General features: G+C 58.1%; 1 protein-coding gene across 2 annotated transcripts in view; it reads left to right on the top strand.

Annotated features, from left to right (window-relative positions):
- PLXND1 (plexin D1) overlaps positions 1–24,428 on the top strand; it is a 48,960-nt gene that overhangs the window by 7,403 nt on the left and 17,129 nt on the right. The window contains exons 2-11 of one of the 2 annotated variants that reach the window (XM_073231067.1): positions 9,283–9,459; positions 12,057–12,188; positions 12,449–12,549; positions 12,625–12,754; positions 14,106–14,304; positions 14,477–14,585; positions 14,993–15,095; positions 20,639–20,743; positions 23,249–23,338; positions 23,535–23,628. In XM_073231067.1, coding sequence (XP_073087168.1) covers positions 9,283–9,459; positions 12,057–12,188; positions 12,449–12,549; positions 12,625–12,754; positions 14,106–14,304; positions 14,477–14,585; positions 14,993–15,095; positions 20,639–20,743; positions 23,249–23,338; positions 23,535–23,628 — 1,240 coding nt within the window. The remainder of the gene's footprint in view (positions 1–9,282; positions 9,460–12,056; positions 12,189–12,448; positions 12,550–12,624; positions 12,755–14,105; positions 14,305–14,476; positions 14,586–14,992; positions 15,096–20,638; positions 20,744–23,248; positions 23,339–23,534; positions 23,629–24,428) is intronic. The other variant, XM_017643680.3, reaches the window with a different exon arrangement.

The following is a 24,428-nucleotide window of genomic DNA, read 5'->3' as shown; positions in this document are numbered from 1 at the left end:
TGTGCAAATGAGGGACACAGTCAGTTTGAATGGTGACTTGACAAATGCCTTTCAACTTGGGCCCCAGCCCTGGTCTGTGCTGGGTCCCAGGACTGGGCAGGGCCTGGGCTGGGCAGACCACTTCCTCTCCTCCATGGCAGCACTGGCTATGTGGCATTTGCTGGGAGGGTGGATGGAGGATCTGTCAGGCCATGGCTGTGCCCACAGGTGAGGCCTGCCACACCCAGGTAGGCCCAGAGAGGTGGATGAGTGTGGGCCCTGGTGCCAACTCCCTGGATTCAAATCCTGGCTTGGACCCTGGTGTGGCTTCAGGCAAGTCACTTGGCTTTTCTGGGCCTCCATTTCCCCATCTGTGAAGTGGGCTCAGCTAGGGAAGGAACGGAGGCCTGGTGTTCAGTGGAGGCCCTGCAGAAACACCCTGTCCATAAGCCCGATGTGCCTCCCCAGGCCCTGTTTCTCAGAAGATAAGAAAGCAGGCTGGGCTCCGTGCTCTGGCTGCTGGAGGGAGAACAGACATGGTGTGTATGGAAGAGAGCGTGAGTGTCTGAGTCCCCAGGGGTGAGGGGTCTCAGGCTCCTGATCTGGGCTAGGATGTGGGGTAGCAAGGAGGCCCTCACTCTGCCGCCAGCACTGCTTCCATCAGCAGCACTATTTTTGCTATTATTTCTTAGGAGCTTTACATATATAGTATATCTTTTAATGCCCCAAGAAACAGAATGAGATGAGTGTTAGCCCCAATACACAGAAAGGGGAAACAGAGGCCCAGAGAGGTTAAGTACCTTGCCTCAGGTCACATAGCGATGAAAGGTAGCCCCGTCTGGCTGCAGAGCCGTGCTCATCACCTATACTCCCAGGTTTCCCCAAAAGCACAGGGTGTGAGCCAAAGGGCCCTTGAGGTCACAGCAGGAAGGGAAGAATGGGTCCATTTTAAAGGTGGAGAAACTGAGACCCAGAGACGTTCTGCCCCTGCTGGGGCTGCTCCTAGGAGTAGTGAGGACTTCCCGGCAAGGCCTGCAGATCCGCTCAGCCCCAGGGCCAAGCACGGTTGCAGGCTGGTGTCAGGCCCCCCAGGTGTGGGTTCCTGTTCACCAGGACCAGCACCTCCTGGGCTGCATCGCTGGCCCATCCACACTCCCGGTGGAGGACGCTCTGGCTGTGTGGGCAGGGGCCCAGCTTAGCTGCGTGGCAGTCCCCCAGAAGGGATGAATCAGACCCTGCCCCTACCCTCTAGGAACCCAGAGGATCAGGGAGGAGATCATGACAAAGACAGGCTGTAGCCAGAGCTGCACACTGACCAGCCTTGTCTGAGGGAGGGCGGAAAGGCTTCCTGGAGTAGGAGGACACTGGAACAAGACTTTGACAGACAGGGCTGGGGAAGGCATTCCAGACGAGAGGACCCAGCAGGGGCAAAGGCCCAGAGATGTGGCAGAACATGGTTGGGTAGCGGGTAGCTGGCAGAGATGAACTGAGAGTGTGGGGTCTAGGGTTCAGGCCAAGTGCGCTTCAGGGAGCCAGCAAGGCTTCTGGGGAAGAGCAAGGTACAGTCGGTCTGGTTCTGGAAGGGACTCCGTGGATGCTGGCCCCGAATTAGTCTTGCCAGGTGTTGGCAGAAACAAGAGACTGTCTCCCGGATCCCCCACGGTGGCAGGACCAGGTGACTCCCAAGGGCCTCTTGAGCTCTGACAACAGTGTGGGATTGCCATGGAAACCAGCCATCCCTGAGTGGGGACAGGCCCAGAGAGTCTCCTGGCACCAGCCACGTGGATTTGGATCCTGGCTACCCCCAGAGTGTGGCCATTCTCTTCTTTCTAAGGCCCAAGCGTGAGCCAGAGCTGAACCCCACAGGCCGCCTGGCAGGCCCTGTGCCACCCACTCTCCCGCTGATACTCGATGCCACCGAGGCCTGCTGGAGCCCCACCCACCGCACCACCCTTCACCCTGAAACATGATCAATCACAAGCTGAAGGAGGGAGGGAGCGCGCAGCCCTGCTACGAGCCCAGCGAGGCCCCGGTGGGGTGGTGATCATGCAGCTTTCTGTTCTGATCGGTAAATAGTGGGGCGGCAGCAGGCAGGGGCCTTGAAGTGGACACCTGGCCCAGGAGAGGAGCTCAGTGGGGATCAGTGGTCACTGCTTCCCTCCTGGCCCCTCTCAGGGCTTGTCCACTGTCTGGGAATGAGGTGATTAAGCCCTCCGGAAGTGGCCGTCTCCTTGATGGACCTCAGTTTCCCAGCTTGCAACCATGGGCCTTTCCATTGCCAAGTGGGCAGACTCCCAGTCACTGTTCACAGCGCTCAACAGAACAGAGGGTGAGGAGGCTATGGTTAAGACTGGCACCAGCCTGCCTAGGTTTGAGGTTCACATCTGGCCATTCTGGCTCACCTCTCTGTGCCTCTGTGTCCTTTGATATAAAGTTGCATCACCTTGTTAGGGTATTGTGAGGGTTAAATGAGGTTGTATAGGCACAAGGTAAACAGTGGGTGCCTGTTGTTTGCTGACACCACCATATCGTTATTATTGTGAAGCTGTCCCTTCCTGACTTGGGGTGGTCTCTGAACTGGAATGTGTGGGCAACTCGAGAGAGCCACCCATGTGCCACCACCATGTTCCCACACACGGGACCTGGTCCAGAGGTGTTTGCTGGGGCCCCAAGCCAGCTCTGTTCCCTCCGCTGTGCGCACAGCAGTTAGAGGATGACTCTGGGACCAAGGCCAGCAGCCCCAGGGGACAAGGAGGAGGGTCCGCTGTGAGTTCCAGTCTCTGGGGCCTCAGACCCAGGAGGAGGAAGGTGGAATGTGCCAGGAGAGACAGCTGAGGCTCTGGGCTGCTCCTGGTCTGTACCCCCTTCAGGGGAGAGGCTGGGACAGGATCTCAAGGCTGGTGGCCAGAATGACTTTTCCCTTGCAGGGAAGGAGTCCTCAGCTACCCATCCCACACTGCACTCCTGTGAGACCTGGGGAGGAGGGCTGGAAACGGGGCCAGGACGGGCCAGAATGAGAAACAGCTTCGAGAAGGGGGAGCTGGGTGCCTGGGGGGCCACGTCCAGCTAAGAAAACAATGGCTGCCTGAGTCAGCGGCTGTGGCAGTGGTTCCCAGGCAGGCTCTGAGCAGAGAGGCCCCGGCCCGCTCCACACCCGGCCTGTGTGAGGGCGGCGCTGCTGGTCCGGCCTCACGTGCTCTGCTTCAGGAAGTGGCGGCCTGGCTCGTCCTGGGGTGCACCCCGGTCCACAGGCGCGGCGACCTGCAAGCCAGTCAGGAACATTTATGAGCACCCGCCATGCTCAGTAGTGCGGGCTGCTGTGAGCAGAGATGGGCATGCCCTGTGGGGGAAGGGTGCTGTTCTCACCCCCATTTACCAGTTGAGGAGACCGAGGCTCAGAGAGAATGGGGTGTGCCATGGGGAGTTAAGAGCCATGAGACTTTGGCAGGTAAGGAGCCTCAGTGCCTCTGTCTGTGAAATGGGGACACAAGAGTATTCTCTCGGGGTGGCTGTGCCGTCCCTCTGCTCGGTGCCTGCACACAGTATAGCCTGGGGCTGTGTCTGGCTTGGCAACAGGGCCCCAGGGCCAGTTGCTCTGGGCAGACATATTTTGCACAGGGCAGGCTGCCTGGCTGGTTCCCAGGAGCCTTCCAGATGGTGCCCAGCTGGACTGGATGACCTAAGTGGTCTGCAGCTGTGTGACCACCTCCTCCAGAGATGGAGTCAGGGAAACTGAGGCAGGCCTCTCTGAAGGGTCTGCCCAAGTTGCCCCATCATTGCCATTTGTTGGTTTTTCCTGACTGCATCAGGCAGCTTGGAGCCAGGCAGGGAATTACTGCACTGTGTGTCCTGAGGAAGCTGCTGCCCCTCTCTGTGCTTTGGCTTTTCCAAAGAACTGCATTTTCCCCTCCAGCTCAGAGCCAGGACTCCTGACTATTCTCTGGCCCAGTTGTCCATTCTGTCCACTGCCCCTCCAGGAAGTGAGCCTCTTGATTGCCCACTGGGCCATACTGGTTTATTTCCTTTCTTGGCAGCAGGCGGCTTCCTCCTTGATGTGGGGTCTGTTGCCAGAGGCCCCCTCCCAAGGCTGGCACACAGTAGGCCCATGGCTCGTTTCATGCCTCAGCTTACCCTCAGTGGAGGTGTCAGCTCAGTGGCGCTGTAGCCCCGCAGCTGAGGTTCCCATGTGCTCTGAGAGGCTGCACAGGCAGCAGTGGGAGGGAGGATTTGGGTTTGCACGTCTCAGGTGTGGCTTCACATCCTGACCTCACCAGGTGCCCTTGGGCGACATTACGAGCACTTCCTCCTTTAATCTCAGCTTCTAAAAAAGGCTTTACAGGAAGCAACAGTCCAGCAGAGGTTGGTGGCCTTTCTATCTGGGCCTGGCTTGGAGGCCTCTTGCAGACCGTGCCGGTCAGACTCCCACTGCATACCTGTCGGGTCCTTGCTTGCTTGCTGCCCCTGGCCCTTGGCTCTGGGCCTTGTCCTGGCCCCTCCTTGGCTGTCCAAGCTCAGGGAGAAGGAGTTGGCCTGGACAGGGGGTTGAGAGAAGCCAGGGGTGGGGGTGGGGGTGCAGGCCAGACAGAACAGGGCCTTGAGGGCCCAGGAACAAAGTAGGGTTATGTTGAGGGTACTGGAGATCCACTGAAGGCTGTTGACCTGCAGAGGGGACACAACCTGCTTTGCATTTTTTTAAAAAAACTTATTTTGGAATAATTTTAGATTTATAGGAAAGATAATACAAATTAGAATGATAATACAAAGCATTCCATATACACTTCCCTCAGTCTCCCCCAGAGCTATAAGGTCTTACATTACTGTGGTACAGTAGCTCATCAAAACTGGGACTTTACTTGCAACTAAACTCCAGGCTTTACTCCAGGGGCATCCTCTCTCTTTCCCAGTGGCCCATGTTGCATTTACTGCTTCATATTTTAAAAGCTCCCTTGGCCGCTCTGGAGGGTGGTGGGAGGGAGCTCATTCCAGCGCCCAGCGTGAGTGTGGTGCGTGGAGGCCGCCTCACGGCCAAGGCCAACTGCTTAATACCCACAAGATTGTGCGCTTTCAGCTCCTGGGCTGTGAAACCTCACTTTCCCAGGATCAGGGTTCGATAACAATCAAAACCTTGAGGCAGGAAGTTTCCGTAGCACTAAAGCCCCAACAGCCGGTGTAGTCTGTACCTGGGGCGGAACCACTGAGTCCCTCAATCTGCCTGAGGCCCACCATTGACGCCTCATCCTCCTCGGAGTGCCACCTGCCATGGGTGTGAGGTTTGATGGGGTCTGGGGGCAGGATGTGGGAGGCCTGAGAAGCCGGGCCCTTGAAGCCCTGCTCCAGCTGGCTTCCTGGGGAGAGAAAGTCAACACAATTACAGTTGGTAGTGAAATCAATATGTCAGAGTTTTAATGGGAGAGTGGGCAGAGCTGAGCTTTGGCCCCAAGAGGCAGCCAGCTGGAGAGGGAGGGGGTATCTTGCTCTCAGGAAAGAGCTGAGACTAGCCACCCCTTATTGCTCAGCCCATTTGGGGAGGGATAAACTGAGGTTTTTACAGGAACCAAAAATAGCAGGCAGTTGCTGCTTGCACCTGAACACCTATCTCCCTTATGTTTTCGCACACATAGTAGGCACACCGTTGACCCATACTTCTCTAGCACCCAGTATGGAAATGTTGCTCTCAATCTGTATGCTTGGAAAGGAAGCAGCTGAATACAGGCATTCACACTTTAGTCAAAATTAGTTCCCTTTCTTTAGTAAACACTAGCCCCAGAGCACAGCCTCCACCCTGGAGAAGCTCACGCATATGCTACTATGACAAATGAAAGTGGTGACCAGCGTGGTGCCACCACAGAGAAGGGGAGGTTTATTTTTTTGAGCTGCATCTTGAAGCAAGCTAAAAGGGCCTGAAGGGGCAGGGGAACTATGAGTGGCTCACGGGTGGGAAGAGCATTGGCTGCTAAGGGAACAACACAGAGGAGTTTCAGGACCTGGAGGGAAAATGTGGCTGCATGGGAGGAGCGGCATAGATTGGTGTGGTGGGAGCAGAGGAGAGGAAGACTTGAGGGCTGCAGTGGAGGCAGATCATAAAGGGGGCGGGGAGAGGAGTTGCAGCTTAAGTCAGGGAGGGGCTCTCAGTTTGTGCTTGGAAAGGCGGCCTTCCTGGGTTGGCAGGGACTGCTGTGACAGTCGGCCCTCCCTCTGCTCTCAAGGGAATGAGTATTTTGAAAGACCTTCACTGGGTGAGACCTGAAGGAAGACAGTGCTATGGAGGGATTTCAGCGGGGTCATCCGGTCAGGGGGGTATTTGGGGCCCCTGGAGCTAACTGCCCCTGACGACCAAGCTTGGCTGAGGCCACACTCCCCAAGCCCACTGTCCCCCTGGCCCAGGCCTGCAGCCCCTTCCCCCCGCAGGGGAGGCCCTTGGTGACATGGGTCCCAGCTTCCTCTTTCTGAGCCCGTGTGCAGCCTTGTGATTTCCCCTGCCAGTTGGGGGCTTGGCTTCCCCCACAGAGTACAGATCATTCAGAGCAGCCCATGGGTTACTTCTCCTTTAATTTTTTTAAATTTATTTTATTTTTAGGATAAGGAAAAAAAAAGTTAGAGGAAAGGCTTTTTAGAAAATTCCTTCAGTGCAGAATTAATGGCTTGTGAATATCAGGGCAGGCAGGCAAGGGCAGGATTCCCAGCGTGCTCCCCCCACCCCTGCCGCCCTGGCCAGCAGATCACCCTGACCCAGGACCCCCACGCTGGCTGGCGGGCTCCCCCGTCCCAGGGCCCAGGGCAGAAACCCCAAAGATGTTGTGCAGGGCCTCCCAGGCTCCTTTTCCTTCCTAGAGCTCAGGGAGGAAAGTGTTATCCCCTGGGCATGGGTTTAAAATTTTAATTTTAAAACAACTTATTATTTAATGACACAAGCAATCCATATTCAGTGAAGAAAAGTTACATAACCTCTAGGAAAAACATCCCTCACAGCGGGACGCGGGCCGAAGCACCCATTCTCCTGCCTGCTCGCTGATGGAGCGGCGAGTTCTCCCCCAGCTGCAGGACTGCAGAGGGCTGGGCCTGGGGCCGGGAGGGGCAGCTGGGGAGCGGGTGTAGCACCCTACTTCAGGGCTGTCCCCAGCTCAGGCACGCAGAATGAAGCCAGGCAGAGCAGGTCTGAAGCTGAAAGATGCGAAGGAGCCAGTTCCATGACCATCTGGGGAAGGGCAGGCAGGGCAGAGGAAACAGCAAGGGCTAAGGCTCTGAGGGGGGCCCCCACTTGGGACGTTCAGGGAACAGAAGTGAGGCACCCCTGGCTAGAGTAGAGGAGTGAAGGCAAGGAGGGTATGGGCTGGGCTCAGAAGATCCCAGGGCCCTGATGGGAGGACTTAGGATTCAGGGTTTATTCTGGGTGTCAGTGTAAACCATCAGAGGGTTTTAAGCAGCAGAAACCTGCTTTGCATTTTTAAAGGGCTCAGTTGGCATAGTTGAGGGCCAGAGGGGGCTGGAAATCCTCCTAGGTGAGCAGACAGCTGCTGTCTTTAGGGTAGTCCAGAGTAGTTGAGTTAGAAAGCTTTGGAGGTAGTCATGCTTTCGCCCAAATTCCACTATTATAATAACAATTTTAGTGACAGTCATACTGAAACAGCAATAACATCAGCTCACGATTCTGGAACATTTACCGTGGGCTGTTCAGTGTACTAAATGCTTTGCAATGAACGATCTCTCAGCCCTATGAGGTTTTAGACGTGCACCCATTTTATAGTTGATTAAACTGAGGCCCAGGGAGGTGACTTGACCGTCATCCCAAGTCACCCAGCAGAAGACCACCCACTCATGGGTTCTGGTGCAGGGCACCCATCTGTGGTCTTGGGGATCAGCCCCATCCTCCAGGAATTCTTTGGGAAACTGGCCCAAACACACAAAAGCGTGTTTATGTGCCCAAGGACAGGAAGATCTGGTATTTATTGCTTTCTTTTGAAAACTAGCTGAGCTTTTGTGCAAACCCCACGTGGGCACATGGTCAGTGCCTTAGGCTTGCAAAAAGCACAATAAGGGAAAAAAACCCAGTTCTCTGAAGCCTCGTTGTAAGACCAGTTCTGATGGCGCATTCTGGTGACCTCCTGAGCCCCTGCTCAGAGCTCATCCAGGGCACTGAGATGCAGGCTCAAGTCTGCTCCCTGCTCTGCCCTAGAAGCGATGTTGCAGCCGGTGATTTATCGGATTGTTACAGGACACTTCCCCATTGAGCCTGTTTCCACATCAGTGACAGGGGACCTCACAGGGCCGCCAGGATTCAGGGACTCTGTGTGCGGGCCTGGTATAATGTCAGCTCCCAGTCAGTGGCCTGTATTATGTTCACTAACATGGCTCTTAGTTTGTTGTTTTATGCACCAATTTTACCAAAATAGCCCTGTGACCCCTTGTGACTTTTCTCAGCCAGACATTTTCCATCAAAATTGATTCAGATTGGTGGTGTCACTAAGGGGTGGGTGGCACTCCTGGACGATGTGCTCGATGCTGTCAGACACCGAGACTGCGACCCACTGTCCACTCAACCACACCATCCGTGTGGATTTGCACAAATATCTCCTCCAAGGTGCTTCCTGGAGGCCTGTTTTGTTTTTTTGTGCAAATTGCAGAAGGGACCTCTGGGAGGACCAACAAGACCCAGGGGAAGGCGGGAACAAGTCCAGGGAGTGGCCGGGGCCTCGGGTCTATCCCGTTCCTGGTGGGGCACTCACGGGGCTGGGGTATGTAGGCAGCGGGCACACCTGGCCTGTCTGCCCGTCTGTGACTGGTGTAGATGGGGGACATGTGCTTGGGGAAGGAGGGGGGCCTCAGTCTGGGGAGGCCTCAACCTGGTGCCTGGTGAGCTATGGGTATTTGCGTGGGGGTGGTTCTGGGGTCCGAGCAGGGACCTGGGGGGAGGGACCTGCTGGAGACACAGCAGAGACTAGAGGGACACCTCCTGGTGTCAGCAGGTAGGTTGGGCCTCGGGTGGTCCGTGACCAGCCAGGAGAAGCAGCTCCAAGTGCGTGAGGGTGCGGAGGCCTTGCCCTGCCCCAACCTCCTGCAAACCTGGCCTTGCCCCCTGCCAGCCCTGCCTCCCTCACACTCTTCCTTACAGTTCCCATGTACCGCATACGCTCTCTACTTGGGGCAGCTCTGTGACTAAAGCCAAGGCTGGGGCTTAGGGGTCAAGGGTTAGGAATGGGGTCCTGCTTGTGTTTGGGCTGCAGCCCAGAGCTGGGCATGTGCAGCACAGGCAGGGACCCGAAGAAGGTTCTGGAGCTGAGGTCTGATATGCTGCTTCTTTTCCAGCTCCAGCCGGAGCAGCTGGACTGTGGGGCTGCCCATCTGCAGCACCCGCTGTCCATCCTACAGCCGATCAAGGCCACACCAGTGTTCCGGGCCCCGGGCCTCTCTGCTGTGGCTGTGGCCAGAGTCAGCAACTACACCGTGGTCTTCCTGGGCACAGTCAGTGGGCGGCTGCTCAAGGTAGGATGGGGGCCGGGGAGGCTGAGCCAGGGCGGACTGTCCACATGGCCCTGCAGCCCCACTGGTCAACATTAGCTTTCATTTGCTCCTGTTTGCCCAGCACTTTACAGTTTGCACATTTCCATGTCTGTTTCTTCTAGTCCTGCCGCACAAAGAGGCCCCTTGCAGAGGAGGGAAACCAGGGCAGACAGAGGGCCCTTCTCTCAGGTCTCTGGTTCGGGGCTTTGAAGCAGCCAGATCCGAGTTCAAGTCTCTGGGCTCTGTACTGCCTGACCTTGGGCAATGCACTTTCTCTCTCGGGGCCTCAGTTTCTCCATCTGTGAAGGCCTATAGGCACTGCCTCTTGAGACTCCTGTGAAGCCCTAACAGGGGAAGGCCACAGCCTGCAGGGGCTCTCACAGTCACCCCCTCATCCTGCCAGCCCCCCTCTGATGCTCGCCCCCAACCAGGATGACTGGTTTCGGGAGGTAACAACCAGGCGCCAAGATTCTTGGATGGGAAGGATGAGAGGAATCTGGCCTCCTCACTGCAGGGCAGGAAGGACATGGGGGAACTGGGCCAGGCCCCCAGGTGAGGGCCTGGACCTGCCCACCCACCCCGCCACCTCCCACTCCTTGCCTGTTGGGAAAGTCAACTCCTGGCACGGTTCCAGCGTGCACCAAGCCCTGGCCTAATTGACTCAGATCCAATAATCCAGTTCCCTCCAGGCACATGCTACGTTGAGGGCAGGGGAGGGGGTCAGAGCCCAGGCTGGCCCACTGGCAGTGGTGGGGGACACAGCAGGCATGGAGCAGCGAGGGGGGCTGGAGGGTGTCCTCAGCCTTTGAAGCCCCCCTGTGGAGGGTCCCTAGATGGGGTGGGGGGAAGGCCGGATTTTGGGGTCAGAAACTTGGCTTTATGTCCTGGCTTTTCCACTGCCAGCTGTGTGACCTGGCTGTGTCTCTGTTCCCCCTGAGCCCCCATTTCCTCATCTTTCACAGGGAAAATGAGCTGGACTGTGCAGGACTGTGGTCAGATTTATGACTGTGCCTGAGCAGAACGCAAGGAGTCTCCCCACCCCACCCCAGCCATGAAGCTGCAGTAACTAGGCACCCACTGTCTACCCAGCCTCGAAGAGCATGTCACAAGCACCATCTCTTGCAATTCTCACACCTGGGAGGCAGGCAGAGCTGTGGCTCCCATTTCACAGATGAGGACACTGAGGCTCTGAGAGGGGAAACAATTGCCCCACAGTGGAAGCCGGGGTTGCATTTGGGCCCAGCTGGCTGGGAGCCCACACCACCCCCCAGCCAGGACCTCTTCACCCACCACCCAGCACCCAGTCCCTGGAGCACACAGTGGGTGCTCAAATCGATGTTTGAAGGGTGGGAATGAATTGAGTGCCTGCTGGATGCCTGGGGACAGGGGAGTAGCAGACGGAGCCCAGGCCAAGCTGCCTGGGACAGTCCCGCCAAGGGGCCACCTGGCATAAGGGGCGCCTCAGGGCCGGGGGCAGGGCCTGTGGGAGCCTGAGGGGAGAGAGAGTTCACTGTGGTGTGCGGAGAGGAAGCTGTTCTAGAGGAGGCCCGTGGAGGACAAGTCTTGGCCTCATTTGCACAAGGCTGAAGTCAGGGTGGGGAGAGGGGGGTGGCCAGATTCCAGAACAGGCAAAGGCCTGGCGGCTGGAATGTGCCATTTGGGTTGAGTGGGTGGAGATCATTAAGGCCTTGGAGGCCACAACAAGTTCATTCTGGAAGCAGGAGGGAGCCACAAAGGAGGGCCGGGGGGGTACGAGGCCCCGGGAAGCTGGCTCTGGGTCTGGCAGGGCCTGGCAAGGCAGCATGCTGGGAATGGCAGGGTGGGGTGGGTAGCAGCCTAAGCAGGTGAGTATGGTGGGGCTCTGGTGGGGATTGGCTGTGCTCAGGAGGATGCGCAGAGGGGCCCTTGGGGCCAGAGAAGCTTCCAGGCCCCAGCCATCCTGGGTCCTCCTGCCCGGACCCCAGACCCCGTCCCACAGCCTCGGCCTCAGGCTCGGGTCCCACGGGCCGGGCTGCACTGTGACCCTGAGGCTCCTGCCAAGTCCCTTGGCCTCTCTGGGCCTCAGTTTCTTCATCTGTGAAATGGGGGTGGGAGGGAAGGCATGAGAAGTGTGGTCCCATCAGCACTTTGCGTGCGCCCTCTGGGTGCTCACCACAGTCCCACACAGCAAGTACCAGCGTCCACCTCCCTCGTCAGGAGGGCGCAGAGAGGGGAAGTGACTGATGGTACATTTCTACAGCTTGTTAATGCCAATGCGGAATTCAAACCCAAGACCCTGCTCTCAGACCTGGTGGCAGACAGCCTCCTGGGGATGTTGTGTAAACTGTAAATTCCATACAAGTTCACAGGGTGGGATGTGTTGAAGATCAGTCAGGAGGGAGTTCCTGGAGGGGGCACAGCCGAGGCCAAAGTGCAGAGACTGGACCCACCGCCCTCCCTTCCATGTCTGTGAATTCCCACCAGTCCTGGAAGGGCTGAAGAGAGGATGGGGAGCTGAGCCCCACAACCTGAGTCAGGCCCCCCCAGGAGTTTGGCCTCCACCTGCCCTGGGCACCCACCGCACACCCCCACCCCCACAGATCAACCTGAATGAGAACATGCAGGTGGTGAGCCGGCGGTTGGTGACAGTGGCCTACGGGGAGCCTGTGCACCATGTCATGCAGTTTGACCCAGCGGACCCCCGTTACCTTTATCTGATGACGTCCCACCAGGTAAGGCCACAGCCCTGGCCTGGCAAGGTCCTGGGACAAGCTGACGCCCTCGTGGCCTTGCCCCTGCCAGGAGCACCGTCCTGCCCCATCCCTTTTGCCTGCTCGCCCTTCATCTCCCAGCACAGATGTCACCTCTGCCAGGAAGCCTGTGTTTGCCCTATTATAGTGTCCAGCCTCGGTTTCCCTCATGGCCCTCACTATGATGATTCCTCGGGAGGGTTCGGCAGCCCACTGAGCTGGGCCCGCGCCTCTGCCCCCAGATGGTCAGGGTCAAAGTCGCTGCGTGCGCCATGCACGCCACCTGCGGGGACTGCGTGGGTGCAGCAGATGCCTACTGCGGCTGGTGCGCCCTTGAGACACGGTGAGGCTCGGGGCAGGGGTTGGGCCTGGGAGGCGGCAGGCGAGGTGCCAGGGCCTGACCTGCCACCCGCGCCAGGTGCACCGTGCAGCAGGACTGTGCCAACTCCAGCCGGCCGCGTTTCTGGACCAGCGCCAATGAGGGCCCCAGCCGCTGCCCCGCCATGACTGTCCTGCCTGCGGAGATCGACGTACGCCAGGAGTACCCAGTGAGTCTCCGGGAGCTGGGGCCCAGCCCCGGGGGTCACAAGGTGGGGGGCCGCCCTTCACCTGGCAACCCAACCCTGAGAGGTGGAGATTCCTGCCCCAGGGATCTGGAGGCCAATAATGACAACAGGAACAACTGGGCTCACAGAGCACCTACTAACAGCAACACAGGCCACGTGCATATGTCCAGCTCTGGTAGACCTCACACAACTCTGAAGTGGGTGCTCCTAACATCCTCATTTTGCTGATGGGGAAACTGAGGCACAGAGCAATAAAGTGACTTGCTCAAGGTCAGACAGCGAGAGAGTAGCAGAGCTGGGATTTGAACTCAAGTGGGCGAGCTCCAGGGCCCCAGAGAGGGGTCAGTGGGAGGTCGGGAGGGGCACATGACCCCAGGCCCTCACCATCCAGTGCCGGGCTGCTGTTCTTATTCCCAGAGACAGATGGGTCTACAGTGGAGGGGTAAGTGGCTTCCTCCTCACCATGCCCAGGGGAGCCAGAGCTGCTGCCCCAGGCAGGCAGCATGTGGGCAGGGTACCTCCCAGCCCTGGGTCCCCCACAGCCTGCCTCCGTGACTCAGAGGCTGGGCGCACTCATCTGTCACCTGGGGGAGATGCTGGTTCAGAAGGACCAGATGGGGCCCGGGCTCCTCTACACCTCCTCCCCATTATTACAGATCACAGAGCCCTGCACACACTTACCTCATCAAGCAGACTGAGTGTAGATTGTCCATCTATCCATCATCCATCCGCCCATTCATTCATTCATTCATTGTGTATGTCATTGAACACCTACTGTGTACCAAGTGCCATTCTAGACTCTGGGGACACAGCAATGAGCAAGACGGACAAAGTCCTGGCCCTTGAGGGGCTGACATGCTCATGCAGTGAGAGATAAGCAGAGTTGAATGTCAAGAGGGTGTTGAACACTATGGAGAGAAAGCAGAAGAGAAGGGGTGGGAGCGAGTGGGGGGAGCGTTGATTTTAGACCAGGCCGTCGCTAGGGCTACAAATGCGACGTTTGAGCAAAGACATGAAGTAGGGGAGCCAGGATGAGTATTTGCAAGAGTGTCCAGAGCTGTGGGAGTGCCAGTGCAAAGGCCCTGAGGGTGGGAACGAGCTTGGCTGATTTGAAACCAGAGGACGCAGAGAGGTCCTGAGGGCCAGAGCACGCAGAGCCTCCTCGGCCTCCAGGAGATGATCAGTTCCACTTTGCAAATGGGGAAACTGAGGCCCAGATGGTCACATGCAGGATGCAGCCCTATGGCCTGGTGGCTGGCCACCTGCCGTCCTTGTGCCGAGGCTACTCGGTGGAGGCAGGGCAGTGAGGGGAGTGCCCCCCCCACCCCCTCAGCTGAGTGTCCCTTGCCCCCAGGGCATGATCCTGCAGATCTCGGGCAGCCTGCCCAGCCTCAGCGGCATGGAGATGGCCTGTGACTATGGGAACAACATCCGCACTATGGCCCGGGTCCCTGGCCCTGCCTTTGGCCACCAGATCGCGTACTGCAACCTCCTGCCAAGAGACCAGTTCCCGCCCTTCCCGCCCCACCAGGGTAAGCACCTCACTCACTGGGCTGTGAGTACAGCCACAGGAGCCCTCCGATGGCTGGCCCTGAGGGGTGCCATGGCGGACTCAGGCACAGGGGTCCTGATTGCAGCCTCTAATGTTGGTGGAGACCCCCTGCCCCTTTGTCCTTCTCTCCCCGGCTCCCGGATCCATTCCAGACCACGTGGCCATTGAGATGTCTGTGAGGGTCAATGGGCGGAACATCGTCAGAGCCAATTTCACCATCTATGACTGCAGCCGCATCGGGCAGGTGTCCCCCCACACCGCGTGAGTGGGTCAGGGGGCTTGCCTCTGGGCAGTGGGAGGAAAAGGAAAGGGTCTTTGCCCTCAGGGAGGTCCTTGGAAGAAAAACAATGGTGTCCCAGAGGCAGACGGGACCCTCCATGGTTCACTCACCAGCCCACTCTTTTCACACACCATCTGGCCTCTGTAAGCACCCAGGCTGGTAGGAACAGAAAGAAATGCTTTGATTACACCTTAATGCCCTACGTGTTTCCTTCATCCTTGCATACCTCTTGCAGAGGGAAGCTCACTACCTCAAAAATGCCCAACCCCTGTGATGACGAGAAAGACCTCCTTGCCTTGTGCTGGGATCTGCCTCTTGGGAGCAGCGAGGGAGTATGGGGGGTGTGAGGGATGGGGAACCGAGTGTCTGAGGGGCCCCTGCCTTCCAGCTGCACCAGCTGCCTGTCAGCACCATGGCCCTGTTTCTGGTGCATCCAGCAGCACGCCTGTGTCTCCAACCAGTCGCGGTGTGAGGCCTCACCAAATCCTATGGTAAGCTGGGCCCAGAGGATGCCCTCTGCCTCCTCTGTTACGTTACCATTTTTTTCCCATTTAAATTATTGAGAACATTTCCATATAATTTTATGTGGGAGCAACAAGGAATTTTCTTCCTTGGCACCAGATTTAGCGGCTATGGACTGTTGGACATACTGGTCACTTCCTATTTCTTTTTTGCATCCTGATACCGCCAGAGCACTGCGCACATCCTTGATGATTCCCTCAAGACTGAATCTTAGAAATGGCATTTTGGGCTGAAAGCATGGCCATATGTTTATATCTTTAGCTCAATTCCCCTCCAGAAACACTGAGCTGGTTTATACCACCACCTGCAGTAGGAGGACCCCTTTCTGTACATCATACCAGTACTGGCTGTTTTTTTAATTTTACTTTCAATGTTTTCAACAACCCTGGGGGCCAGGGCAGTCGCTCCTGAGGCCAGAAAGTAGCAGCCTTGGGCCTTGAATCCATGCCCCACTGGCTTGAAGCTCACGGTCTCCGTCTTTCCCAAAACCAGGAGCTGGACCAAAAGGCCTTGCCTCCGTCTCCCCATAGGTACTGGGGGTCCCAGGGGCAGGTGAGGCCATGGCCCCCTTGACAGAGAGGGCAAGCTGGCATCAGGAACCACACGCTTCCAGATTCTCTTGCTCATGTCAGTCCCAGGGGCTCTGCAGGCCGATTCTGTGCTGGCGGGGAACCAGGTTCTCCGGTGCTTGGAGATGGCTAGATTTAATCAACCACACCCAGGCAGGACAGGGCAGTGGCAGAATACCAGCAGCAGTGTCACATGCCTTGCTGCTGTAGCTCTCTGGGGTATGTTCCCTTGCAGGCTAGCCTCCCACCTTTCCCCAGGGAGCCCCTAAGAATCTCAGCCTTGCCCCAGGGATGACCAAACGGGATTCCTGAGACTGAGATGGTAATGCCCGGGCAGGTGGGATCGCTAGACCAGGGCAGGGGGTGCCAGGGGCCTGAGGTCACAGCCCTGCCCTCAGACCTGGTGGCTGGACCCTCTGTCTTGTATCAGGGCTGTGAGGCGCCAGGGTGAGGCTGCACCCCATCTCTCCAAGAAAGGGCTGTTCTTGCCCATTTTCCAAGTGTACAAGTGAGGTAGCCAGTGTGACCCTGGCCCCCAACAGAAGGGAGCCCCCTGGGCACGTATCCCAGAGAAGCAGCCCCAGCCCCCAGAGCATCTCTAGCCCAGCCTTTCAGCTTTGGGCTAAGAGAATCTCAGTGGGAGTTCCCGAGGCCTTGTCGTTCAGGGCAGTGGCCGATGAGCAGGTATGAGGACAGGCTCCATGGCTCCTCCTGGAATCTTCTGGTCTCAACACCTGTTACCTAAGTATTAGACTCAGAGGAGGCCAGGAGCAATGCTTAACTCAAGGGACTGATGAAACAGTGTGGGGTCCAGTGAGGCCCCATGGAAGCTGTGTGGCCAGAACCACAGGGGTGGCGCCCAGGCCTCTGCACCTGCTGCGAGGATTTCCAGTCTGGGCCAGTCAGGCCTCCTGCTCTTGTTTGGGCTCTGTCTCCCCTTCCAGCCCCCAGCCCAGGGCTGTGTGAACAGTAGGGACCTGATGAATGTCAGTGTGGAGCCTTTGTGCTGGCAGCCTGCCCCGCCCCCCGCCGCCCCGTGCTCTAAACCCAGGAGGATCCAGCATCAACGGAGTCCGTTCAGCACTTCTTGAGCACCTGTTGAATGCCTGCATCTGTGTTAAGCACTGGGAGGGAACTAGGTTAAATGTAATTATACCCTCTGCCCCGCCATCATGAGCCCAGAGCCTGAGGTGTGAGTTGGGGCTGTGGGATCCTGGGCAAGCCACTGAACTTCTCTGTGCCTGTTTCCCCAACTGCAACATGGGGCCTGCTTCGCTGACGTAGGAATCTACCTATGTTACACGTAATGGAATTACACCTCTAAGGCACCAGCTCCACACTTGGCACATAGTGGGTGCTCATCAAAAGGCCACCATGCTCCTCAGGAGCTGTGGTCACTTCTTTGGGGAGAGGCTTTTATGCAGGGTCCTGACAGATACATAGGAGCTCACTGGCCTGGAGGTGTTTACATGGCAGTACCTCATAAACTGCTCTTCCTCAGGCCTGCTGTTCTCTGGGCCAGGATTTGGAGTTGGGGGCACAGAGGAACCCTGTTGTAGAGGATTGTGATAATCCAGCTGGAGAAGAGGCAAAGAGGCAGCCCTCAGGCCTGCAGGAGGCTCTGACTCAATGTGTAATTTGGCATTTAATTAAGTGCCAGTTAGCCATAGAGGCGCTGTGCCTCTGGGCAGGTGGCAGGCGGACCGGTGGGGGTCCGCACATCCTGCTGGGCCCCTCGGGAGCTGGGAGGTGGGGGAAGGTCTCAGGCCAGGCCAGGGAGGATGCCCTGGGGGCAGGTGCCGGGGCTGAGTCTCCCGTCACTCTCCCATGCGACCCTTCGTAGGCCCAGAAAGTGGAAGTGGGGCAGTGGAGGAGGGCTCCAGCTTTTCTGAGTTGGAAAGGAGAGTAAGGAAGTTGTCCACGTCCTCTCCACATGTCCCAGGGATGGTGTGGCCTTGCCTAGCGTGGTTTCCCCAAGGAGGTGTGACTTCAGCCCTTAGAACTGGGAAGCAGGAGGGTTTGGGCAGGCGGAGAGCAGCTCTGGTGGTGGGGAGCCCGGCCCGGACACCGCTGTGGAGGTGGGCTTCATTAGGAGCCAGTGGAGAGAGTGGTTGGATAGGGTGAGCTTAGGGGGCTGTGGGTGCAGAAAGGGACGGCGGGACTAGGAAGGTGGGCTCAGGGTCCCTAGCCAGTCGGTGCTCCACCGGATGGGGATGCGTTCCTGACCCTGGAATTTGGGAGAGGCCGCGGGACAGCCTGAGGCCTGTGAGCTCCAGCCGTGGGGCAGCGAGGCTCTCGGGGAGCTGGTGCGTGTGGGGCTCGCATCTGGCTGCACTGTGGCCCCTGAGCCTGCAGGCGGGTCCTGGCCTGCACTGCAGCAAAGGGGGCAGCCACCCAGCCTCTTTCTGGGGCATCAATAACTTGGCTCGGGATGGGACCGGGAGGCCCCTGTGCTCCGGTTTTGAGTGAGGAAACCCAAGTTCTGACTGCCGCATCCCCAGCAGAATTAATTGGCTCGAGTGAGTGAGAAGTGTGGGGGTGGTGTCACCTTCAGGCCCACTGAGTGCAGGGGTTCAGACCGTTTAGTCAGGGTCTCCCTGCTCTGCTGGGTGGCCTGCATGCCAGGCGGTCCTCCACTCTTGGTCTCAGCAGCTCCAGGCGTCTCCTTCCCCCTCGCAGGAATAGCCTTTCTCGTTTGCTCTGCAGAAAGCCCATGGAGGAGTCTCACTGGCTGAACTGGGGGCATTCACACTCTCTGAACCAACTGGCACCTGGGGCGGGGCCCAGGGAGTAAGGTCGGTCTGCCCACACCACAGTCTGCGGGGAGGAGGGTTCCCCAAGGCCAGGCCAGATGTGGAGGCAGATGGTGGGGCTGGAGGCACCAGCTGGTCCCTGGGAGGGTTAGCCAACCCTGGCAGGGAGGCAAAGATGTGCCAGGACTCTAGGCCTCCATTCCAATCTGTAGAGTGGGTACAAGTGTCCAAGTGGTCACAGATTGAAGGATCAAGGAGAGTAAGGGGTCCACAGAGATGGTCCCACATCATGCTCTCTGGGAGCCTCTTGTGGAAGCATTCCCTACCCCGACCCTCACCCCCTGCTCTCCACCCTGTTCCTCTTGTCAGCTGCCTACCCCCAGGCAGGGTGGAGCTGCACCCCGGCCAGCTGCACAGCAAAACTGGCAGCAGCCACAGAAACTGATTGGAAACATGTGGCCTCCATTCCCTGAGATCCCACGGAGTTTACACATAAGGTGGTGCAAGACAGCGGCCCAGAGAGGGACAGAGATGTGTGTGCACCACAGTGAGCTGGACACTAGCTCCCACCTCCCAGTCCCACAGAGTGGTCAGCTGGGGGCCCTCACCTGGGTCTGCCTCCGCCAGAGCCCTGGGGTCTGCACCATGCACGGCTCCCCAGGAAGTAGAGTGAGGAGCCTGGCAGCCAGCAGATGGTCTGAATAGCTGGAGCCCTCCTGTGTAGCCCATTCCATCTTGGACAAACTGCTTTGCTTCTCTGTGCCTCAGTTTTCTAGTCTGTAAAATGGGTGCAATGATAGCTTTGCCTCAGCGGGTTGTTGGGAGGAGGTTCTGGTAAGATAGTAAAGCACTCAGATCGTCCAGCCGCACAGTGAGGGCGAGGCGAGCCAGCGGCGCCAGTTACCAGCACGATTGTTATTTGTTACGGTTGGCACTGGCATCCCCTCCCAGTCTGGTTTTATGCTGGGCCCCTGAATGTTCCCCTCAGGGAGAAAAGGTCCCGGAAGGCCCCTAAATGCTGTCCCCAGTGGCCGCTGGCCTTGTCTGGGTGACCCCAGGGTGTACATGTGGGACACCACGTTTCCAGATCTTTCCTCAACCAGATTTGGGCAGGAGGAGGGTGGAGCAGGAAGCCCCCTGGGCTGCTGGGGGGTCAGCCCTGGGTATGGGTGTGGCTGCCCCATGGCCCCCAATCCTCTGCTCTCTTGGGGTCCCAGCAGGTCAGGCTCTTGCAGTGTGAGGAGGCTGGACTTAGTCCACGGAGGCCCCCAGGTCCGAAGGACCCCGTGCAGGGTGGGAGAGCAGGATTCCAGATTGACAGGCTCAGGGCCACCAAGGTGCCATGGCGGGCACAGCCCTGCCCTGGGCCCTGCCTCTCCCCCTGAGACCAGGGTCAGACCGCTTCTGGCCGGAGTCAGGCAGGTGGGAGTTTAGGACCAGTTCTGCCCCTTGACCTGGGGTAGTCACCACCTCTCCGATCCTCCGGTTCTTACCCACTCCCTCCCTCATGTCCTTCCTTTTCTGATGTAGCCCCTGTTACACTAGACCTCACTGGCTCCACGCTATCTTGGGAAAGAGGATGCCCAGGCCGTCCTGGGACCCTGGGGCTCTCTGGGAGCCAGTGCTCTCGCCCAGGCAGTGGGAAGGGGTGTGGAGCCCGGTGTTCCCAGGGCCCTCACAGCCTGTTTACCGTGGGCCATTCAGAAATCTGGAGCTTCTTTTACCTGAGTCATTTAACATGTATCAATCTGAAAATGGCGTTTCAGAGCTGGGTGGAGTCTCGGAGAATGGGCGCAGCTCCTCATTTCACAGTTGGGAAAGGTAAGGCCCTGAGATGGGTCTGGGCCTGGCCTGCAGTCTCAGCCTCCCGGCCCCTCTGAGAGGCAGGCCGTGGAGCAGCCGTGAAGGGATCCCATTCCGCCACTGGGCAGGTTTTTTCACCTCTCTGTGCCTCAGTTTCTTCATCTATAAAATGGGGACAGTATAGCCCCCTGCCTGCAGGCTCATGGCGAAGATCAAATGAGATGGTGTGTGGCAGGCGCTGGGCGCATTGGGTAAGGGCGTAGCTGTTAGTTTTTTACCAACACTTGCTACGCCAGCTGGCAGGGAGGCAGACTGCATGGACAGGCCCTCAATCCTGTGTCTTCCGAAATGCCCCGGGTCACCCCCACCTCCTGTGTTTGACTGCAGAGCCCTCCGGACTGCCCCCAGACCCTGCCCTCGCCCTTGGCACCCATGCCCACGGGCGGCTCCCAGAGCTTCCTGGTGCGTCTGGCCAGCGCTGCCTTCTTCCAGGTATGTGGAGGCCAGGTGGGATGGGGCACCGGGGTGCTCTGGGGGGCGTGCTTCCGGGTGGGGGCCCATGCTCTGGGCCCATCCTGTGCTCTGGTTTTCTTTCTCGGGGTGTCCAGGCTCTGTTTGAGGAATCCCCTCTCTGCTTGCACTGGACTGAGAGAGAGGGAAGGGGTCAGGCCAGTGGGACAGCAGGCGGCCCACAGCTCCAGAGGGAACCCGTGGCCCGGCCCCTGTGTATGGAAACCCCTACCCTCCCTGCCCTCTGAAGCTCCCCTGGCAGAGCCACACTCCAGCCCCTGCCCAGCGCTGCAGCCCATGGGTGGACAGTGTCCATGTTGTGCCCACCTGCCTCCAGGCTGAACTGTGAGCCTGCACACACCTCCCCGCACCCTGGCTGACCTCGTCCCTGGAGAATGGCCCGAGAACCCCTTTACCATCCCATTCCCCATTGTCCAGATGGGGAAAATGAGGCCCAGAAAGGAGAACAGGTGACTCCAGGTCATACAACATTGGATGGAACTTACCCCACCCCAGCCTGAACTTCCCCTCAGCGCTCTGCCCCACCCCCAGCCTCCCAACCCCCAGACCCTGCCCATCTGGGCTGGGGAAGGGGACGCAGCCCCTCTCTGGGTCCCTCCTGGAGGAGCGTCCTGGGTGGGAAGCGTTGAGGAGTTCTGGAAGTGTGCCAGCCACCCCCACCCCCAGCTCCTGGGGACTTGCCATCTGTTGCCTCCATGGGGGAGCTGAGGCCCGTGACGGATGTCACACGTGGGGGGCCACGTGCCAGGCATCTGGGATGAGTCGGGGCAGACTCGTGGCTGAGGCTGCAGCTCCTGGGGGGCAGGTGGGGCCCTGCCCTTGGCCCACAAGTTCCTCCCTGCAGCGTCAGGGGTATCGAGGGGCCTGGGCTGGTGTGGAGGGCCGAGCTGCCTCTGGGCTACAGGAGCCTAGTGTGGGGAGGCCGAGGCCCTGGGTTTGGGTCCTGGCCGCTGTTTTCCAGCTGTGTAATGGGGGGACTGTGTCTGCCCTGCTGGGCCTCTGTAATTCCAGCCCTCCTGGCTCAGGGCCTGCTTCTAGACCACTGAGAGTGGGGCCAGGCACTATCTGCTGCCTGGGCTCTGCCGTAATCCTGCTTACTGAGCCTACCTCCCGGGGAGCCCCAGGACAGGCTGAACCTGCAGCTCTGTTGGCGAGTAGCCCCACCTCCCAGCTCAATGTGGACAGATGAGCATTCAGCTTTGTCTGTAGCCACTTTCTTGTGTTAGCATCAGAGCAGAGGGGGCAGGCTGGGTGGTAGTGTGCAGATCTGCTTTCTCCTCAGGGCATCAGGTCTGCCAACAACAGGGACATAAACAGGAAGTCCTGCCACACAACTGACCTAACACACATGAAACTGGAGTTTGTTCCCTCAGCAAATATTTATTAATGCTGCTCTCCAGAGGCCCATGCTGAGCTGAGGGAAAGATGAGACTGGGGAATTGGGCCCTGTTTATGCATCCAACAAACATTTATTGAGCGCCTCCTGCATGCTAACAATGTGCATGTATTAGGCACCCACAGTGTGCAGTCCACTAAAGATACACCATCTCCGGTTTCCCCAGCAACTCTGCAGAGTTTAGAATACTCTCAGAGAAGAGAGCCATTTATTCAGCATTGCACAGTTAGGAAGTAGCAATGGTGGGATTTAAGCCCAGGCCCATGTGAGGTGGAACCTGAGCTCTTTTAGTGCCATCTGCTGCCCTTAGCGGTGTCACAGGGTCCAAGCCGAGAGCCAACGCTAACCCTTCCCTGTGGGGCAGACCAGTGTAAACAGAGCCTGGGCAGGGGGTAGGTCCTTGACGTGGTGGGGGGGCGGGGTAGCTTAGGAGCTTAATTGAGTCTCCAGCACACACACCCAAATACTTAGTGCTGAATGAATGATCAAATGAGGGACACCTTCCTGATTTGAGGGGAGGGCCTGGGAGGCTTTGGAACATGGGACATGCCAGCTGGATTTTGAAGGCTGGGTTGAGTTTTACTGGCCAGCAAAATGGGAGATGAGCTGTTCGGGTGGAGGGTCAGTCTTGGGCACAAGCCTGCAGGTAGGGCAGCCCAGCTACATCAGAGTGTCCAGGTGTGGCTGGGGCATGGGCCCTGTGGAACAGAGGTGGGGTGTTAAGGTTCAAGGAGCAGGTGGAGTCCCACCAGGATGAACCCTGAATGTCATGCTAAAGAGTTAGGACTTTAGGAACTGAGTAAGAGGCCCCTGGTTTAGGTCCTTGCTGGATGTTGGCGAAGCTTTTCATGTGGAGAGCACAGGGCCAAAGCTGTAGGTGTCCAGGTACTCCTGCTTTCCCAGACATTGGGCATGGAGGTGAGGAACGAACTGGAGGGTGATACAGTCCAGGCAGAGGCCTGATGGTGGGACCAAGCCCAGTACTTAAGGCAGCAGCCCATGACATCCTGATTGAGGGAGAGGGCAGTGGGTGCTGACCTGACTCTTCTTGGCATCCCCATGTCCCACAGGGTGAAGCCCTAGAATGTAGCTTTGGGCCTGAGGAGATCTTTGAGGCCGTGTGGGTGAATGAATCGGCCATACGCTGCAACCAAGTGGTGGTGAGTGGTGGGGCTCCAGTGCAGGGGTGATGGTGGGGAGGCTGCCACACTCTTTCCTTCCCACCCTACACCCTCCTCTTTTTGGTCCCCCCATACTCAACAGCCCTGTGCTCATCTCTCCACGACATCTGCCCTCTCCCCCAACAGAGACCTCAATGCCACCCACAGCCTCATGCTCTTTCCCGTCCTTTTGCAGCTGCACACAACCCAGAGGAGCCAGGTGTTTCCACTCAGCCTCCAGCTAAAGGGACAGCCAGCCCGATTCCTGGACAGCCCTGACCCCATGACAGGTGGGAGCCCCCACCCACTCCACATGGCCACAGGGAACTCAGCCACTATGGGTGGGGCTCAGCCTGGTGGGACCGATTCTGGAGCTCAGTGCATGGCCATGGATGTCCCACCCTGGCATTCCCTAAGCACACAGGCTCTCAGACCCCAGCACTGCCTTTGGGTGCCGGGTCATTCACTCAGGAATGACTTTCTGAGCAATGGCCCTGGGCCGGGTGTCTCCAAGCCAGCGGCTGTGCGTCTGCAGGCGATTTGCCACCTTCCCTTTCTGAGCCTCATTGCCACCGTGGGAAACAAGGGCACAGGCCCTTTTGCAGAAGGCTTGGGAGGGATTTGCAGAGGTGATGCACGCAGAGCCTTGCCACAGTGTCGGGGGCACAGTCAGCACCCTTAAATGGTGGCTAGCGTCTTATTATTATATGTTCTGAGTCAGCTCTCCAAGGGCTTGTCTATTCATGTGGAGGCTCAGACGTCCCTAGTAGACCTGGGCCCCCCACATCCCCTCCATGAAGGCCCCAGAGAGACCCTAGTACCAGGATGCATACCCGAGGCCCTGGAGAACCCCCTGCTCCTCTCCTTGGGATACTCTGAAGGTCTGAGAACCTGGTGCCTGCACAGCACACGTTATTCTGTGGCTCCCCAGCATTCAGGAGCCCTGCTCAGGGGTAAGCAGGCCCACTCAGGCCTGGCTGTGAAAATTCTGGCTCTGCCACTCACATGTATGTGACCTTCAGCAAGTCACTCCTCTTCTCCGAGCCTCAATCTCTTATCTGTCAAATGGGGCTAACAAACAGCTCCCACC

The sequence above is a fragment of the Manis javanica genome, chromosome 3 (genome assembly GCF_040802235.1).
Source record: "Manis javanica isolate MJ-LG chromosome 3, MJ_LKY, whole genome shotgun sequence".
NCBI classification, from domain to species: domain Eukaryota; kingdom Metazoa; phylum Chordata; class Mammalia; order Pholidota; family Manidae; genus Manis; species Manis javanica.
Note: the sequence above shows the minus strand (reverse complement) of the source record. Positions and strands in the feature narration are given on the sequence as shown.